Source organism: Bison bison, unplaced genomic scaffold (genome assembly GCF_000754665.1).
Source record: "Bison bison bison isolate TAMUID 2011002044 unplaced genomic scaffold, Bison_UMD1.0 scf7180017864457, whole genome shotgun sequence".
NCBI lineage: Eukaryota > Metazoa > Chordata > Mammalia > Artiodactyla > Bovidae > Bison > Bison bison.
The window spans coordinates 715288-735940 of record NW_011495019.1 but is presented as its reverse complement, the minus strand read 5'-3'; the positions used below and the strand labels follow the sequence as shown (position 1 = coordinate 735940).

At 42.3% G+C, this 20653-nt stretch overlaps 1 protein-coding gene across 15 annotated transcripts in view; it reads left to right on the top strand.

The window, feature by feature from the left end:
• The window catches only part of RBFOX2 (RNA binding protein, fox-1 homolog (C. elegans) 2), a 221524-nt gene that overhangs the window by 66363 nt on the left and 134508 nt on the right, over positions 1-20653 (top strand). Inside the window, exon 1 of one of the 15 annotated variants that reach the window (XM_010859627.1) lies at positions 62-2285. The exons of the other annotated variants lie outside the window; for them this stretch is intronic. Coding sequence (XP_010857929.1) covers positions 2271-2285 — 15 coding nt within the window. The 5' untranslated portion in view covers positions 62-2270. Of the gene's footprint in view, positions 1-61; positions 2286-20653 lie in introns of those variants that run through there. 15 annotated transcript variants of the gene reach the window in all.

The window sequence follows — 20653 nt, the reverse complement described above, 5'->3', positions numbered from 1 at the left end:
GCCATACCCTCCTCCAAAGGATCTTCCTGACATGGAAGCCAAGTCTCCTGCATTGCAGGCAGCTTCTTTACCATCTGAGCCACCAGGGAAGCCCCCTGCAATTTTGTGTCTTCAAAGAATTTGAAACGACTATAATCTCTTCACGGTGTGATTTTAATGTAGTTGTTTAGAATGGAGTATAGGAAAGTCTGGTGACTTATGATTTAGGGCATGTGCTGTGAGATTAGAGCGGAGAGTTGCCTATGAACATTGATTATATAACAGATGCCAAGCAGCAGTTTATAGAAAGCCGAGATTTGTTTTCCCATTTTAGAGAGAAGGTTGTCTCTGTTGTAGATTTGGAAGTTCTTTCTTCTGTTTTGTACTGGAACGGAGGTATTCCTGACTTCAGAAGATGCAAAGAAGTTCTGCATAAAGAAAAAGAAAAGATTTGGGTGAGGCTGAGAGGAATACTTGCCCTGCCTCTCCAGGTTTAAACGAGTGGGAGTCTGAGGTGGGAGGAGGGGCAAGGAGAAAGCACATGTTTAGTGTGGAAGAGAACAGGTGACTTCACTTCTACTCTGAGGGAAAAAGACGCTCCACCACAGCAAACTAAGACGGAGCTCTCTCTGCAGCTGGAAGCATTATACAGGAAGGAGAAGGTGCTTAGTACCTGTGCCGGGCCTGCCTTGACTGTGAGACTCACAGACCGTACTTGGAGATTTTATGAGCAGGAGAGAGCTGTTTCAACATGTTTGAGGGGAACAGAGCCCTGAGGCAGCTGAAAGGCGGAAGACCTCTTGTTTTTGTTTCATTTTGTTTTTCCTTTAAGGAGTTAAAGGAGTAAAATATTCCTCAAGACACACAACCCTCTGAGAATGTATTGTGCACCTACTGTGTGCAAGGTACTGTGCAAAGATGCCATAGCTCAAAAGAGATGAACTCTACCCTGAAAAATGTGAATAAAGGGGGTAAGATTGGTAGGTGCAGGTAAGTACCTGTGATAGTAACTGGCAGGGTTGGTGAATGCCACTTTACAAACACCAAGCTTTCAGAGGAGGAGATGTCACTTCCAGCTAGGATGGGTTTTGGATTTGAACATGGAAAAATGGGGAGGGAATTAAGGAAAGAGCATTGGCCTATGGTAGAGAAACCACCAGGACAGGTGACTGGATAATTCTTGTCGTTCACCACTGAACAAAATGGCCAAAAATATGCCTGGCATATAGGAGAGACTCAGTAAACAAAAATATGCCTGGCATACAGGAGAAACGCAGTAAATGTCTGAACTGAACTCAGTTAGCAATCATGGCCACAGGGACACCGTAGGCAGTTTACATAGTGTTATCGCTGGGTCTAAGCAACTCCAAAAGGAGTTTTATACCCGGTTTTTGCTTCAGGAAACAGAGGCCTCGACAGGTTAAATAACTTGCCCCAGGCCATGGTGACAGTAATTATAGACCAGATTTCAAGCCCAGGTTTTGTGCCCTGCCCCATCCCCATGCCTGGTAAAGAATCTGCAACAGGAGAGGCTCTGTTGATTTGAACTAGGGCAGTAGTAATAAAAAAGACGAAAACCTTGTGAAGCTTATTTGAAAATTTCCCCATGTTCAAGTCTTCTAAGATTCAGAATTATGACTGGTAGACTGATAGTTCTTACAGGATTGTGGCGTAAGGCTGACCTAGCAGGGAGGGAACGTAGGCTCTGAGCAGGCTCAGCTTCTGCACGGGGCTCCAGAAGAACTGAGGCAGAGGGCAGCCTGGGCTCGCTCCCCTTGATCTTGGAGGGCAGAGGTTTTCTGATTGCTCCATTCACATTTAAAGAAGCCGTCTTATTCTAGTTGTCCAGCTACTAGAAACCAGTGCTGGTAGTTTATTAGGAACCCCACCCATCCCTGCCTTTTGCAATAATCTTTGTGAGCGATGATTGTGTTTCTCGAAGTAGAATGACACAGAGAGAGTCCCTGAAGGCAGATACACAGAGAGTGTGCTGTACACTCGGGTTCAGACACACGGGGCTGGGAACTCCCAGAGAGAGAGAGGGAGAGAGAGAGGGAGAGGGAGGGAGGGAGAGAGGGAGGAGAGAACAACAGAACAGTCAGCTGGAGAGGCGGGAGGAGGGGGGAGGAGACCGGTCGTTTTAGATTTTTAAACTCAAGTGATTCTGGGGGGGTTCTCCCCACCCTGCACTTCGGCCCCCCATTCTGGCACCTCCTTTCCTCCAGTCCACAGAAGGGCCTTTCTGCAGTCCACGATCAACTGGCCGCTGAGTTAGAGCAGCCGGGTCTGACATGATGTACCTCTGGGTGAGTACAGAGTGCTGCGGGTGAGGGCTTGCACTTGCACATATAAGGAGTGGAAAGCTGTGAGATTCTGCTCCCGCACGAACGGCCTTCCGCACGGAACGCGGGCTGCCACAGCCCCTTCTCCTCACAGGTGTGAAGGTTTTAAAACCTCGCAGCGATTGTGACATTGGCCTGCGCTTTTTTTTTTTTTGAATGTTGTTTACTTTGTTTGACTTAGGCGCTAGGGCTGAGCTCCCAGTGCAGCGCCATCCCCAGGGCTTGGGAGGTTTGGAGAAGGCACATGGGGCAGGAAATTGAGCCGGTCACCCCAGGAGCTGCAGGCTTCCTGGCGGGCCGCGGCCTGCCTGTGTTCTGTTTGGGGGACACTGACCTTGATAGCCAAAGCGTCTCTTCAGATATTGAGAGCCAGTAGGTGGCATGATTCTTAATTAGGAATAAGCCTTTGAAAGTTTTTATCTAATAATTTTTATTGTCCTTCACAATAGAAATGTGAAGTAGGTCACTGTTGTTATTAAAATTTTATAAAGGAAGTAATTAAGTCAAAAAGAGTGACTTGCCTATAGTTAGGAACCAAGTCTGTAGTGGCTTGAATAGTAATTCATAACCAAACGTTACAAAGCAGTTTCTATTTGCCAGGAACTTAGTACCACACATTATTTTATTTGTTAACTCCCATGTTATACTTTGGGATGGAGGAAACAACACTGGGATTAGAGAGACTTAAATTATGGGATGTGATAACTTTTAGGAGAATGACTGGGAAAATAATACAGGGGGAAAAAGTCCTGCTGTTAGTTGTGAAAACAAGAACATCCATAATCCCTTGCAAAGATGGCGGTGTCTTCTCTTGAGGAGACAGTTGTTGTGTGTTGCTAAGGGAGCCTCCTAGATGTGATGCCCTTGGCTACTGGCCTGCTTTTGAAAGTTTCCCTTTGCCCTTTGCCCTTCAGCCTAGATGTCTGGAATTGCAGAAACCTACTTGGCTCAGGCAGACTAAATTAAAAATATCAGACGGCAGAATTTTAACTAAGTTTATGGCGATGGAGCCTGATCAGAAAGGGGTGTGTGTGTGTGTGTGTGTGCGCGCACGTGCACACGCATGTGTGTAAGGATCGTTTTTCCTGCTTTCCCCTTCATATTTGAATATGACCTTAAAATCTAATTTCTTCCTCTCTTGATTTATTTTTGTGGTATTTCAAGGAAGTCAAAAAACTTTTCTGACACACTTATGTCCTTGAAGTAGTTCTTATCTCTGTGAACGAGGAGTCTGTGTCCAGGGTCTTTGCAGACTTGTTAGTGGGACTGATGGCTATCTGTTGGCCACAGGATTGGTTATTCTGTCTTTCGATTTGTTTGGAAGAGGAATTATGAAAGGAAGCAAGTTGAATTAGTCTCATTTCCACTCAATTCATGCTTTATGAAAGCAGACAGTGACTTTTGTGCTTATATTACACTTGTTTGTAAATTTGTCTCAATACCCTTTATTTAGCCCCAGAACAGGACTTTTCATCCAGAGTACCACATGCGGATGTGTTGTAGAAAAGGAACCCTAGGTGGTCAAGCGATTAATAGGAGGCCCTGAGGGGCTGCTGCGGAGAAAACTTACTGGATGAGGAAGGGGGATCAGAATTTTGTCCAGGCCAGCATCCAGCTATGGGATACTGGACAGTCATTGAAGTCTTCTGACCTCAGTTTCCACATCTATAAGATATCCCTTCTAATTCTAAAGAATTAGATATTTTATAGATGTTCCAGGAAGACACTCTGTTGTGCAAGAAAGTTTAGTGTCTGGAAAGCATGAGAGAAATATGAGACATGTCACCCTCATCACCTGCCTGGTTTGGTACCAGCAATGGCTTAAAGGCACTGTTCTAAGCTTTCTAGAAAAACTGCCAAACTGTGTTTGGTTGTCAGTACCTCTGGGTAGTGTGGACATTCTTAGAACATGTAGAGCTGAAGAGTAATGGGGAAAGCTCATCCTAGCATTTTGGGTTGTGCAGTTGGACATCGCTCATTAATTTGCTCCTGTGCATCTAAAACTCTGAGATAGAACTCTGTCTTCTGCTCTATATGTGTATTTTTGTCAGATCTCCTCCCCACCTTCCTGTCAGTCACCCTTCTTTATAGTGAAATTGCTGTCATTGGGGGCAGCATGATACAGCACAAAGAATATAGCTTTTAAAGACTTTACTAGGTCTAAATTCCACCTCTTATTCCCAGTTGTATGACCATGAACAAGTACTTAAGATCTCTGAACCTCAGTTTCTTCATTTGTTCCATAGGGAAAATAATGCCCGTCATACAGGATTACTGTAAAGATTTGAGATAAGCCATGAAATGTGCTTCACATGATGTATGGCACAGAGTAGATGCTCAATAAATAGCCAGTGTGAGCCAGGTTTTTTGCTTTGAACATTCAGCAGACCACTCATTACTCCAGAGCATTTTCTCTAGCATGTAAAGGATGCCTTTGAATGCATGCAGGGAAAACTTTGATAAACACAAATTAGTTTTATGTTAATGTCTCCCATTAATCAGTTTTTTTAAGTACTTGCAACTAGAAAACTCTCCTCAAAGTTGCCTCCGGATGGAGAACGTCCCTATTACTTTTTCCAAACTTAAGTTTTTGAAAGGGTGCAGTATACTGGGCACTTACTGTGTCATTTATTCTCCCCATCTCCTCTTCAGTGTCCAAAACAGGGAGGGCAGCAGGGAGAGTAGGGGACAGAAGCAGGGAAGAGCAAGGGAGACACATGATTCCTGTGCTGAGGAAGCTTACTTGTTTAATAATTATACAATTTAAGTCCAGGAAACAAAATTATAGACCACTTTTCTGGGAAGAAGTCAGGATATAGTCTCCCTGTCTGAGATGATATTAGCTAGACTGGTCTCAGACTCTCTTTTACTCATATTCTACGTGGATGAATTTCTGGATTTCATTTTGAAGTATTGCTTTGTCGTAGTTCAGTCCTATCTTCTCAATAAGTCAGTTCAGACAGCATATAATGTTTATGCTTTTAGTGGGGCAGAGGACTGTGTTACTAGCTGTTACAAATACAAAGATGATTAAAGAGTCTCATTCCCTTAAAGAATTTATAACACAGTGGTAGTCAGTGTGTGTACACAGATAATAATAATTTTTGCATGGTGCTGTTCAATTAAGAAAGTACTTTTATATGTCACCTTATTTCATTGTCACAGCAGTACTCAGGGCCCAGAATCAGTATCTCTATTGTACAGAAGAGGAAAGAGACCAAGAAAGAGTACATAACAGTTAGTAAGTGGCAAGGCTGGAAACTCAATTTCATGATTTTTTTTTTTTTTTAACTCTATGGTTCTTATTTTTTTGGAAGGGAGAAGCTAACTTTTATCTTGTTTAAACTTTTTTTTTTAGTAATAACATATATAGTAGGCATATACCTCACTTAGTCCTCCACTCATGTGAGAATTAGCTGTTATCTTCATTTTACAAAGGAGAAGTAGAAATTTCAGTAACTTGCGGAAGTCACACCGTTTAGAATTGGCAGAGGTAGGACTTGAACCGTGGTCTGTCTGGCCTCAGAGCCTCCTACACCGTAAGTACCACCTTCTTTTATTTGTTCAGTCAGTTCAGTTCAGTCACTCAGTCATGTCCGACTCCTTGTGACCCCATGGACTGCAGCACACCAGGCTTGCCTGTCCATCACCAACTCCCGGAGCTTGCTGAAACTCGTGTCCATCAAATTGGTGATGCCTTCCAACCATCTCATCCTCTGGCGTCCCCTTCTCCTCCTGCCTTCAATCTTTCCCAGCATCAGGGTCTTTTCCACTGAGTCAGTTCACATCAGGTGGCCAAAGTATTAGAGTTTCAGCTTCAGCATCAGTCCTTCCAATGAATATTCAGGACTGATTTCCTTTAGGTTGGACTGGTTTGATCTCCTTGCAGTCCATGGGACTCGCAAGAGTCTTCTTCAACACCACAGTTCAAAAGCATCAATTCTTTGGTGCTCAGCTTTCTTTATAGTCCTACTCACACATCCATACTTGACTACTGGAAAAACCATAGCTTTGAGTTGACGGACCTTTTTCGGCAGAGTAATGCTTTTTAATATGTTGTCTAGGTCGGTCATAGCTTTTCTTCCAAGGAGCAAGCGTCTTTTAATTTCATGGCTACAGTCACCATCTGCAGTGATTTTGGAGCCCAGAAAATAAAGTCTGTCACTGTTTCAAAAAAAGTCTGACACTGTTTGTTCAGTAGTGTCCAGTTTATCAGCCTGATACAGGCTGGAGTAGGGAAATGGAAATAAGGTAGCCTGAATTCTGTTTCCATTTCCATTAACTACTTGAGACAAGTTATTAACTGTGTGTATCTTGATTTTCCAGGTTGTGAGAAGGATGTGCTAGATCTTGAGAACGTTAATGGAGTAATCTTAGAAAAGCACATGTAACCATTTTAGAAACAAACCAGTCAGTAAGTGAAAGTTGTGTCATACAACAGAGAAGTAGTAGCACCACTTGTCAGTGTGTAACCTTCCCAACGTCGGTGTTCTAGTCTTTAAAATGGGACAACTAACACCTAAAGTTATTGAAATAATCTGTTTTTGGAAGCTATTTTGTACTAAGCGTATACAAGGTAATGATAATAATAGCAGCAGCAATTCAGGTTGTTATTCAGGTTGTAGTCAGGCTGATTTTTAAATGCTCACTTTTTAACCTCTGTTTTGCCACTCTAATTGGTTTACACATTGAGAAAACTAAACTTAGTAAATTGAGTTATCACAAAATGTAGACATAGTTCAGTTCAGTTAACATTGGAGGCCAGATGCTGTAAATAGATGCTTGGCACTGAAAAGTCATTAAAAGATTTTAAATAGGGTTGGGAATAGCTTGAAGTGGAGTTTATACTTAGATTTGTTTTTTAAGATGATACCTACACAGATTAGAGAGGGATAGGAGTGAAGAGAGAGGTTAGGTGATGGCTGAGTGGTAGTGGTAGCACGTGCTAGAGAAGGCGGACTGCCTGAAAAAGATGTCCCAGGCACAGTCAGCAGGCTGGTGTCATGATGTGGAAGAGGGCCAAGTGTGTTTGGAGATGCACGGTCTCATCAGTTTGATTTCTGGATTTAGTACTTTTAGGTAACTTTGGAATGTTCAAAGGGAAATACCACTTACAGAGTTGGCTATCCAGGTCTGGAAATACACTGGAAAATAGAGGCTTAAACTATAAATTTATGAGGAATCTTCACGCAGTAGTAATTGAAGATGTGGGAATGATGATGTGGAAACTCAGCAGCTTAAGACGACACTGGCCTAAGGTGTAGAGCAAGAAGAGAAGTTGATGCCTAGTGGAGGAGTTGAGCCTGCAAAGGAGGCCAGGAGCCAGATTCCAGAGAGCTTGTTCTTCAGAGGGAAAACCAGGACATTAGGAAACTAAGATAAAACAGTGGCAGGAAGAGAGAACTGAAATATGTCCATGGGCTTAGCAACATGGAGGTCACTGATGACCTTTGCAGGAGTTCTTTTGATGGACTAGTGAGGGCAGAAGCCTGGGAATGGAGTCAGTTCAGGAGTTCACAGTTGGGGATTTGGAGGGATGGGAGAAGGAAATGGAGAAAGAAATAGTGTAGACAATTGTTGGAAAAACTTGACTGACCTAAAGGAATATAGAGGGAACTTGAAGAGCATGTGGGGTAGGGGAAAGTTTTATGTTCTATTTTAAATAAAAGAGGCCTGGTCATGTTTAAAAGCTGACTGAACAAATGCATTTGAGAAGGAAAAGTGGAGTATATGGGCAGAGAAAGGATTGCGTTTATGCTTTAAGAAGATGGGATTAGCTTTAGGAGTAGGGAGAACTCTTCTATTTAACAAGAGTCAAAGCAGATAAAGGACAGAAGAGCCTACAGCATCTAGGAGTTCAGAAGAGACTTTACAGAGGAGGAGATAGACAAGCAGAGTAAGTGAGGAGTGGAAAGGGTCATTGCTTTCTCCAAAAGGGATAGACTGGTAAAATAGTTTTGGGATCTCAGAAGTATGTTTGGGAACCATATATAATGGTATGTGTGAGATGAATGGGATAGTAATGGATGAAAAATTAAAATTTTAGAGGCTAGGATATGTACTGTATGTCAAGTGGAAAAGTAACAAAATTTTATTTATAACATAACTAAAAGTATGGGTTCATTGAATATACATAGATAGACAAATACTTAATGAGAAGATTGGCAGTTTGGATTCTTGGTTTGTTTGCATACAGATTTCAGTGAAGTTCTTTCTAAAAGCTAAAATTAACAAAAAAATTTAGAAGCTGGATTATCTGAACAGTTTAAGATGTTTGTTTATTCTACTATTGATGGATTTTAGGCAGGATCAAGTGTGATCAGATTTGTATATAGAAAGATAACAAGAGGCTTCTATTATTGTTGCAGAATTTATATTTACACTTTGAATGAAATTGGTTTGATGTATATTGTACAAGCCCAGGAAACAGTAAGGAGCTAATTAAAGGATTATATTAATGAGACTCAAGCAGTTAACACATTTATTGATGACTGCTGGTATGTTGATCGCTTTCTAAGAGGTGAGGAAAGAGCATGGACCAGACAAAGTTCTTTCCCAGGGAATCTGTGTTTTTAAACTGGAAAAAGAACGTTGTAAACATGTAAGCAAACAAGATAAATTCTGGAATTAACATGTGCTACAGAGAAAAGGTAATGCGACCCTGAAAGCTTTATCTAGAGTGAGAAAGGCCTGAGTGATAAGAGACACCAACCTGTCTCACTATGGGAGGAAAGCTTTATAAGCGGAAGGAATAGCAAATCCAGAGTTCTCAGATGGAATGAGTTTGGAGCTTTTAAAGGACAGAAAGCGGGGATGTGGTTGGAGTGTAGAAAACAAAATGCATGGAGGAAGATAAGACTGGAGAGGTAGGTGAGGGCTGGACCATTCCCCTTGGTAGAGATTAGAATTTTGTTTTTGGTTAAAGTGGGAAGGTTTTGGGAGATTTTCAACAGGAGAGTTGATTTACTTTAGGAAAAGTGATAAGGGAAATCAAGAAGCAAGAGGTGATGGCTTAGACTTGGGAGGGCAATTTGGTAAGATTAAAGATGGTTTGTGTGTGGGTTAGATGAAAGAGGAATCTGGGTTATTCAACTTTGGGGTTGAAGGAATTAGGATGGAAGCGGCTTTTCCTTGTAACAACGAGAGTACACAGAAGAAAAAACAAACCAAAACAATATTTATGGTTTGGTCTTGTTTAGTCTGAAATGTGTAGTAGATATCCAAGTGGAGAAATTCAGTGGCAGTTTGATATGAGGCTAGAGCTCAGAAGAGAGATGTGAGTTGAAAGCATAAGGTCAAAATTTATCAGCGCGTATTTAAAGCCTTGGGAGAAAATGTAACTGGAGAATAAGGCTGAGGCTGAAGCCCTGAGGATGTCACTAGAGGTCAGAGAATACTGGAAATTGGGTAGGGTGGTGGGGAAACAAGGCAAGTATGTGACACCACAGACTCTGGGGAGGGCTTGCTGGGTTTGGATTACTCAGGAGGAAATAATGGGTCATTGGTCTTGGTAGGCTAAGTTCATTGGATGGTAGTTATTGGTGAGCTCGGTAAGAGCTGTTTGAATTGGAATGATGGGGATTGAAAAGCCAAATGGAATTGTTAATTGGTAGGTGAAGGTGTTTCGTTTTTTCATTTATTTATTTTGGCTGTGCTGGGTCTTCATTGCGGTGGCTTCTCTGGTTGCCGAGCCCAGGCTCTAGGGTATGTGGCCTTTACTAGTTGCAGCATCTGGGTTCTGTAGTTGTGGCACACGGGTTTAGCTGCCTCAAAACATGTGGGATCATCCCAGACCAGGGATCAAATGCTTGTCCCCTACATTGGCAGGTGAATTCTTGACCACTGGACCACTAGGGAAATCCCTAGGTGAAAATGTTGAGACAGTGAAATATTGTATAGTTGTCAGTCACTCAGGTCAGTCGCTCAGTCGTGTCTGACTGCGACCCCATGAACTGCAGCATGCCAGGCCTCCCTGTCCATCACCAACTCCCAGAGTCCAACCAAACCCATGTCCATTGAGTCAGTGATGCCATCCAACCATCTCATCCTCTGTTATCCCCTTCTCCTCCTGCCCTCAATCTTTCCCAGCATCATGGTCTTTTCAAATGAGTCAGCTCTTCGCATCAGGTGGCCAAAGTATTGGAGTTTCAGCTTCAACGTCAGTCCTTCCAGTGAATATTCAGGACTCGTCTCCTTTAGGATGGATTGGTTGGATCTTCTTGCAGTCCAAGGGACTCTCAAGAGTCTTCTCCAACACCACAGTTCAAAAGCATCAATTCTTCAGCGCTCAGCTTTCTCTGTAGTCCAACTCTCACATCCATACGTGACCACTGGAAAAACCATAGTCTTGACTAGACGGACCTTTGTTGACAAAGTGATGTCTCTGCTTTTGAATATGCTATCTAGGTTGGTCATAACTTTCCTTCCAAGGAGTAAGCGTCTTTTAATTTCATGGCTGCAGTCACCATCTGCCATGATTTTGGAGCCCAGAAAAATGAAGTCAGCCACTGTTTCCACTGTTTCCCCATCTATTTTCCATGAAGTGATGGGACTGGATGCCGTGATCTTCGTTTTCTGAATGTTGAGCTTTAAGCCAACTTTTTCACTCTCCTCTTTCACTTTCATCAAGAGGCTCTTTAGTTTTTCACTTTCTGCTATAAGGGTGGTGTCATCTGCATATCTGAGGTTATTGATATTTCTCCTGGCAGTCTTGATTCCAGCTTGTGCTTCCTCCAGCCCAGAGTTTCTCATGTATAGTTTAGAGTGGAACAGAGAATTGGGCAGCTTGTTCATGTGTGTTCCAGGGACCATTTTGAAAAGATAGGTGATGTGAAGGCGTGTCTTATGTCAGTAGGAAAGATGAAGTAGGGGAAGAACTGAGAGTGCTGAAAAGAAAGAGGCTGATTGCAGGAACAAAGTCTGTTATTACCCGCACACAGAAGAGGGATTGGCCAGAAGCAGGTTTTTTTCTTCTTAATTTGAAGCAGGGGTGAGTGTATGGGTTTAGAGCCAGGTAGGCTGGCTGGTGGCATTAGCTTCAGGCGGAAGGGAGAGATTTCTGTGGGTGTCTGCTTTCCTTCTAACATGTAAGATGAACATAGCCGAAAGTGTTAGAGCAGGGAGTGGAGAAATGTTGCTGGTTTGAGGAGAGAGGACAGGGTGTGAAATGGTAGTCATCCCCCCAAAACTGGGAAGTAAACTTACTGGAGAGGTGCAGGGTGCTTAAAATCTGTGGTCATAAACTTGAGTGAGTGGTGGCAATCTTTTAGATGCAAGAGAGGATTAAGTAAATAGTTGGACTTAACCAGGAATTGAGATTTTACTAGGTAAGTTAGACTAAGGGAAAAGGGGGCAAGGGAGTTAAGACTTTTTGAAAAAGATTATGTATAGTGTTGGACCCTAGAATCTAAACTGGCTTGAGAGGGAATTAAGAACATGAGGATGAGAAGAGTAGGAGTGGTGAAAAAGTGCTAGGATCGACTAGTAGACTAGAGATCCGAAGGAGGCTGGCGAAATGCTGGTTTGGGAAAACTCGTAGGTGTGGTATGAGAGGAGAAGGCTTGAAACACTTGAGATGTTGATGCAGCTATTGGTAATGACATGGCAGTGCTGGGATATGGTGTGAGGTCAGTGGCTTCAGTGAAGTTGTGAAAAAAATACACATTAGAACAATAACAGCAACAGCTTGGAAGCCAGAGTAGTTAATGAATAATCTTTGTGAATTTTGAGGTCATCAAGAATTATAAAAGTATTAAAGGAGATTAATAGAGGGAGCCCCGTGCTAAGACTTGAGGAGATAGGTGGGTGATACCTATTTCAGAGGGTCTGCAGTTTGGACCGAGAATGGACGTAGTCTTGGGAAGAAGCTAGGAAGATACCTGTGAGGTTCAGCACTACATGGCAATGCGGAGGATGGAGGATGTTTGCCTGGTCTGAGAAAAGGAAAGCTTCTACTCAAGAAGCAGCAGTGTTCTTGCGAGCAGTCAGGCTTCCTTTGGAGCAGAAGGGTGACAGGAACATCGTAGAGAAGAGTTTACTCACTCATGACCACGAGGGCTTGGGAGGGCAGGGGGGGCAGGAGCGGGGATCAGAGGAGTGGCTGTGCAGGGTCGCACAGGGTGAGCCAGCTGGAAGGCTGGGGCTTCTCAGGATGGTCGAGGTGAGTGAGGATGTGAGCCAGGATGGAATCGTTCCAGAAACCTTGTGGAAAAACAGGGTAATTACTTAAACCTTCAAGCCAGAGCAGTAATTCTCAAACTTTTATGGTGCATCAGAATGCACAGATTGCTGGGCCCACTTCCAGAGTTTTAGATTCCTGAGATCTGAGTGGACCCGGGAGTTTACATTTCTAATAAATTCCCAGGTGATGCTGCTGCTGCTGCTGCTGCTGGGCCAGAGGCCACTCTTTGAGAACCACTGGTCCAGAGAATCTCATTGTGGGTAAGTCAGCCACTCTTGCAGACTGAAGCTCCAGATGTAACGTGGCCTGGTGATAGCAGAGCTGTGTCAGGCCTCTCTTTGACTTTGGCAGTTAAAGGACAAAGAGGGTCTGTGATCATTTCTTTTGAGGGATAGTAATTTATCCCTCAAAATAGGTGACGCAGTTTGATTATTAGTGAACATTTATTGAATATCTGTTTTATGCAGCAAAATGAGGATACTGAGAGCTATACAGTATTTTCTTTCTCAAGGATAATGCGACAAAATAAGGACAGATAAGTTAATTGATAAACAACCATATGTTGTAGCAAAGACAACATGCCCTCTGGTAGGTGGTTTGGGCAGTTGTCAACAGGAGCTTGAAAAATTAATCATTGAAGATGGAATTGATTGGGGAAGGTTTCTTGAAGATGTGATTTAAGCTAGATTCTGGGAGAACTAAATAAATACAAGAGATGGAGAACTGGCATAAGCAGACCTATGGTGTCAAGAATGACCAGAAAACCTTACAGCTAGCTACTCACGAGCCCCAGTGCTTTCATGCTACGTGTGTGTGTGTATGCGTGTGTGTGTGTGCTCAGGTGTTCAGTCATGTCCAACTCATTGCAACCCCACAGACTGTAGCCTGCCAGGGTCCTCTGTCCATGGAATTTTCCAGGCAAGAAGTATTATTGTAATAATTATCTAACTAGCCTCCCTGCTTCTCCTCTTCTTCTTCAACCCCTTCTCTGAAGTCTGTTCTCATCATAGCAGCTAGAGTGATCCTTTCACATGTCACATTATGTTGCTCCTCTGGCGAAACTCTCCAGAAGCTTCATATTTCACTCAGCATGAAAGTCAAGTGCCCTGCACTGGTCTCTAAGGCCCTGTATGACTTGTTCCCTTGGCTATCTTTGACCCCCTGTTTTTCTGTACTCCTGCCTGTTCTTTGAACATTTCAAACAACACCGTTGCCGCTGGGCCTTAGGTTTTGCTCACTGGCTTGCTCTTTCTGCAGGTATCTGCTTGACTTCTTATTTATATGAAATCTCTACTCAGTGGTTACCTTATCAGGAGCATCCTAGATAAATAGTAATTCCCTACTCCCTTGTCCAACATCTCCCATTCCCTTTCCTGGTCTTTGTTTTTCTCCCAGGCACCTACCACTATCTGACTCGCTGTGTCTGTTTGTTTATTGCTTTTCTCTTCCAGCCAGAATTTAAACTCCATGAAGGCACTGGTGTGTCCTCTGCGCCTATGTAGAGTAGGCACTGGCCAGACATTGTGTAGTGAAAAGAAAGGAGGAAAGGAAGTTTGGGGAATAGTGAAGGGTCCAGTATTACTGGAGAGACAGGAATAGAAGAAATGGCTTGATGGATAACCTGGCAGAACTTGAATAGTAGATCACTATTCTATAGAAAAAGAAATTCTGAAATTTTTTAGTATAGCAATATTTAACCTTCTCAAAGGAGTGCTTTGCTGTTAAGATTCTGTGGATAGAATAGTTTGGAGAGGGACTAGAAGCAGGAAGATCAATTACTATTGGGTACTTGTTGGGTAGCAACTATAGGGTTGTACAGGTATGAAGTAAAAGGCCTTAGGATCAGGGTTTGGAAGTGAGAATAACATGTTTAGATAGAGATGATGGCCGGATGCTCTAATGCTGAGAGAGAAATGCTTCCAGTTATATAAGAAAGTTGCCTATCTTAGTATGTATGTTTCAATGCTGTTTGTCGTAAATGTGGCATTTAATCTCAAGCAAGTATCCTTTATCACTTTTCAAACCATAATATGGAATTTTGTTGTTGTAAAATGTATAAATTAGGGAATAAAACGTTGAAACCATTTAAGCAAACATTCATTTTTTAAAGATTCTAATTGTATACTTGAAGGGGTAGAAAATCAATGTGGGAAAACACACATACTGGCTTGGGAATGGGGAGGGGAGGGAAGTGGAGCCTGTAACTCCCAAGACGCATTTTCTTTCACTTCTTTTTGCAATGAAGAAATTACATTTGAGGAGTTGTAGTGCCCCCTTTCCTCATTTTGGTTCTGGAAGTATGTGCAGTTTTTAATAAAATTCCTGAGCTGGTTTCAAACACTGCATTCTTATTCCTTCTCTGAAGGTAAGCTTGTGGCTCCTCTTCGCAAACACTTTTCCAGCGTCCTTTATTATTAATAATATTGAATGAGATAACATAGAGTATCTGTAATATAAGACCTGCATAGAATAGACACTCCACATACATTAATTGAAAGGTTAATTAGATATTCTTAGTATAATGAACTATCTGTGTAGTACAGTGTCCAACTTAATTCATATCTGTAGGGTCTATGCTATCTTATTTGCATGTTAGCTCATATGGTGTTTTATTTGCTTATTTGGATTTGGACCATTAATTTAGAGGTTAAGTGATCAAAACCTGACTTTCATTACTTAAAATAAGTGTCAGTTACTTTTCCTGACTGTGAAATGAACACTTAAATACCGGCCGTCTCAGCCAGATCACTGTATCCATGAAAATCAAAACTAATCAACTGTAGCTTCATTGTCTGTCATATCACATGCTGGCAGCAGTTCTGCTGTTGCTCAGTTGTTATTGCTGCTGTGTCATTAGAACACGTCACACGATCTTCATGCTCTTGTGTCTCATCTGTAAAATGGGAATGATGTCACTCCCCAGTGCTACTGCGGAATGCTGTGTTCCTCATATAAACTGACATCTAAATAAAAGCATCTAAATCATTCTTAATGATTTATTTCTTCTGTTTATTTTGTACTTTTATCTGCCAATTAGAGAAAAGGTGGTATGGTATTTTTTGATTAAGACTGGCATTACAATTTAAAAGCAGATGCCAAAATTAGGGCAGGGGGTTGGGTAGGGGGGGGACAAACCTCCACCCTGTGCTGTTGTGCATAGATTCCCCTCTGCTCTGTTTCATTAATTCTGGATCTTTCTTTTTATCCTTTTGTCGTCTTGTTTGTTTTTATTAAATTTATTAAAAATAAGTTTCTTGGACTCATTGAAAGTCAAAATCATGTTTTTGCATGTTTCTCTGGCACTGGGTGCTTGCAGATTATATCTAATACCAGGGAAATTCTCAAGGTGGTTTAAGACAGTTAGGATTGGAAGAGAGAGGGGAACAGAAATTCCCAGGTGCAACGTGTTTATGAAGTCAGGTCCTTTTTCGACTCTTGTCTTACTTTATGATCCTTTTTTCACATTGTGATACGGAAGCAAAAGTCAAACGCCATAGTTTTGTCTCAGAGTCAGTACTGTTAATCAGCCTGCTACCGTGCTTTCCATCTCATCTCTGACACACAGCCTCTAAGATAGTCCCCATGCTTCCTGCCTCTTGGTATTCATTCCCTTACGCAGTCTCTTGCCTTTGAGTGTAGGCTGAACTTAGTGACTCACTTTGAACTAATAGAATGTGGCAAATGTGATAGGATGTCACTGCTAAGATTCGGTGACAGAGCGACCGAATGAGAGACCCCAAACCAGAGGCACCCAGCTCCAACCCACCTGGCTTCCTGATCCACGGAAACTGCAAGGTAAAAGGTAGTGTTTTAAGCTGTTGTTTGAGAATGATTGGTTAAAGAGAAATGGACAGCTGTAGATTTTGGTACCCAAAGTGGGTATTTCTGCACAGGAAATGTAAAGTGGGGGAGTGACTTCGGAATGGGCAGTGGCCTTTGAGGGGAGTTTTGGTGAAAGATCAGAGTGCCTATGTTATTGCTAAAGTTGGGGACCTTGGGGAGATTGCCATGAAGCCTCAAAGGAAAGGAAAGTGGAGGAAGGGGAGTCCTTGTTATGCACTGGCAGAAAGTTTAGCAGCAGTCTGGTTTGTAGTTGCGTGGAAAGTGGAAACATGCCTAAGGAACTGGGAGATGTCCCTAAGTAAATTTTCAAGGAAAACATTGAAGGTGCCCACTGCTTTCTTCTTGCTACTTATAGTAGAGAGTAAGAAGAGAGAAATAATTTGAGGAAAGGACTGTTAAAAAAAGAACCAGGACGTGATGGTTTTGAAAATTTTCGGACTTTATGCAGAGTAAATGATGGTAAAATTAAGACATAGATTTCTAGCAAAGGTCAATTCAAGGGCACTGTCAGGAGAATGGTAGTCTAAAGATGAAGCGGAGGATATGGCTGTAAAACCTTTTGTTAAGACCTGAGAAAAACCAGAGGTAGTGCCTTAAGAGTCACACAGAAGACCTCTCAGTCAAGCACTAGGACTTCTAGCCATTTTGGCAGGAGAGAGGGTAGAGAAGGGCTTATCTTGAAGGTGTTTGTGGGTGTAGCTTTTGTCTATTGCTGTAATCTCAGCAAGAGTCATAGGAGGTCCACTGCAGCTACAGCTGAAAGGAGAGGGAACAAAAGAGGCTGTTGAACCCCCAAAATTGTTCTGGCAGGAAATAGGCTGAGAAAATTATTCAGCTGCTAACACATGCTACCTTTCATGAAAAGGGAAGGATGATTCAAAGTCAAGAACCACAGAGAATTCCTACCCAAGCCTGAGACCTGATCAAGGAACTCCCAGCATTTGCCCAGTGAGATTTCAGCATCACCGTAGACCAGTGACTCCTTTGTTCTCCCCTTTGGAGAAGTTACGCCATTTGGAGATTACAAGAGATTTCAGAGTTCCAGAAGCCTAGAGGGCAGATGAGAAGGGTGCCCTGATACTGTGCCACTTAGGCCAATCTCCTCAGAATGCTGTATCCGTTGCTGAAGCACTCCTTCTTTTAGTTTATAGATCTTCTAGTTGCCAGAGTATACGTGAGAAAGCTGAAGCAATCAGCTTTCCCATCCCCACACTCAACCCACTTTGTCCCATCCACGTCAGTGAACTTGTCCTCTCTCCTATTACTGTACATGAAACAGTTGCCTTCCTTATCAGGCCAACCCCTCAGTTGTGTAGTGGGTCCCATCTCTGCTGGCCTGTTGAAGACCTGGACCCAGCAGTTCTCTCCCCTCTCTCTGGGATCATCAGGTTTTCTCTCTTTTCTGGATGAGCTCTGCTGCTGCTGCCGCCGCCAAGTCTCCTCAGTCGCGTCCGACTCTGTGCGACCCCGTAGAGGGCAGCCCACTAGGCTCCTCTGTCCCTGGGATTCTCTAGGCAAGAACACTGGAGTGGGTTGCCATTTCCTTCTCCAGTGCATGGAAGTGAAAAGTGAAAGTGAAGTCGCTCAGTCGTGCACGACTCTTAGCGACCCCATGGACTGCAGCCTACCAGGCTCCTCCATCCATGGGATTTTCCAGGCAAGAGGACTGGCGTGGGGTGCCACTGCCTTCTCCGGATGAGCTCTGTTAACATACAGTTAAGGTGTTCTTTCATCCACTTTAATGCCCTTAGCCTCACTTTTGTCAGCTACTGATAAATTTATTTTCCCTTAGAGTTGTCTCTGTTTGTACATACCAATTTTTTCCTCATTCCCTCTAAGTCCACTCAGGTTTTTATTGCCACCATCCTACTGAAGTGACTTTTGTCAGTTTTACCAATAGCTTCCATGCTGCTCAGTCCAGTGGTCAGGCCTGAGTCTTCCTCTTACCTGACCCACCTGTGGAACAGAACATGGTTGATTACTTCCTTCTCTGTGACTCACTTTCTTGGGTACTTGCCTTCCAGGACATTATACTCTCTTGTTTTTTTTCTTACCTTTTTGGTGATTTCTTCTGTTTTAAAGTTGTCATACTCTGGACCAAGTCTTTAGACCACTTTTCTTGATTCTTTTATTTAGTGATTTCATCTGCTGCTGCTGCTAGTCTCATAAATTTAGCTGTTCAGTTAACCAGGACAGATAGCCAAAACCATTTATCATCTGGGTCCAGAGGGCGCTCTGATGTTTTATCTTGTTTAATTCTTTATGAGGGCTTCCCTAGGGGCTCAGATGGTAAAGAATCTGCCTTAAGAAATTAAGAAATGAGAGTGAAAAACAGCTTTATTAGAGATAAGAAAAAATTCATTCATGCAACTAATTACATATCTCTCCTGTAATGACTACAAGTCACGTTTGAATACTGTTCATGGTTTTTTACAAAATCTTTTTTGCAGTGCTTCATGTTTTTCTGTCCTTTTTGTATCCTCTCCCTTTCTTCCTGTTATCCAAGACGCGTGCTTATGGATGAGAGGTCTATTCCTCCAAGTTCATTTCCTAGCTGTGTGAGGAATTGTCTTACTAATTTGCAGTCTTGTAATTGCAGCTTCTCCTGTAAAATGAAAGCATTTATTGTACTAATATCATATTGAAGAAAATAGACATAAGCTGTCTTCCAGCCATTCTTTTGCAAGTGCAGATTTTAACTCATCATTGTGTCTACCCCTTCTTTAGCCTTGTTAATAGTACAAGATCTCTGGATATTTTTTAAAAAGCGGTTTTTGAATCTATTAGTAGTTAATACACTGAGCTGAGAAGAATTTTAGTTTTTTTAAGCACAGAATGAATCATTGCTCTCTTTGAAATCCAAATAATGTACTCTTGATTTCTCTTCCTTTTCCATCTGTGAAAATACGTTGAAATTCAGCCCTGTTCTTCCGCATAGCACTAACTGAAGCAAGTTTTTTGCTGAGTAGTACTCAAGCCAATCCCAAACTTGTTCTAAAATTGTCACAAGTTATATTTATGCCATGAGTTCCAGGTTCTGTGTCAGTGTTTGTACTGTTTTGACCCTTTGTTCTGCTCCTGGTCCTTTTGTAGAGCTCTATCTGTGTAGATCTGTATCTTCCAAATCTGTGATGTTTCACTGACATGCACTGTCCCAGTTTTTATTCCCAGTTTTCCTTAGTTTTGAAAGCATATATTAAAAAGGCAGCTTCCTTTGAATATAATCTAATTGCTTTTGAAGAGTCATTCATTAACGTGGAACATATCCATCTTATAAGTTCTGATTCCAGATTCCAAACATAGCCTCTAATAGGTTCTAGTTAATTATTGCTTCTGGTTCTTCTTCCCATACTTACATAGTCTAAATGCAATATTTAAAGAATTTTTTGAAATCCTTTGACAATGCATAATTGTGTTGACAAGATGATCTTCTTTGCTTCATAATTGCAAAACATTTTTATTTTTATAAAAGCAGTATTTAGAATGATCAATCCAGAACCTTTTTTTCGTTTCTATACTGTTTTCTTCCAGCTACCTTTATACATGTATCTACCTTCAGCATTTGGCCGCTTATTAACTGTTTCAGGTGTTAGTAAATTTTGTCACGTTCTAAAAGAAGACCCATCCCAGGAAGTTTATATCCACCTGCCTACTTGACATTCCCATACCTCATCATTACCTCAGACTTAACTTGGCCAAGCTGGACTCCTGGTCTCCACTTGCCTTCGCTGAGTCTCATACCTGTGGGAACACCTACAGTCTTCCTTTCTCAGATGACAGCTTTCTGTTCCTTGGGCCAGAAAAAAACTTGAAGTTGTCTTGGACTCTTCTTTCTCCCTCACTCCAGTCTTATTAATCAGCAAATCCTTTAGGCTCTGCCTTTCAAAAATCACCTAAATCTGATCTCTTTTTACTAGTTCAGCAATGGCTCTCCTGGCTCAGTACCCCATCCTCTCTCGCCTGTTTTATTGCAGAAGTCTCCTACCTGGTCTCCCCCACTTCCACCATTGACTCCAAATAATTTATTCTGAGCACACCATCTGACTTAAACCTTTGAAAATATAAATCTGATCATGCTCAAAAATCCACTGATGGGTTTCACTCAGAAGAAAAGGCAGAGTCCCTACAAGGCTCTGTTGAACTGGCTCCTGGGTACCACTTTGATGTCTGTCTCCTGTTCTTCCCATTCCTCACACTCCAGCCACCCTGGCTTCTCGCTGCTCCTCAGACTTGCCAGGCACTCTGTAATAGTACTTCTTTCCTCTACTGATTGTGCTTTTTTCAGATACCCTCATGTGTACGGCTTCAG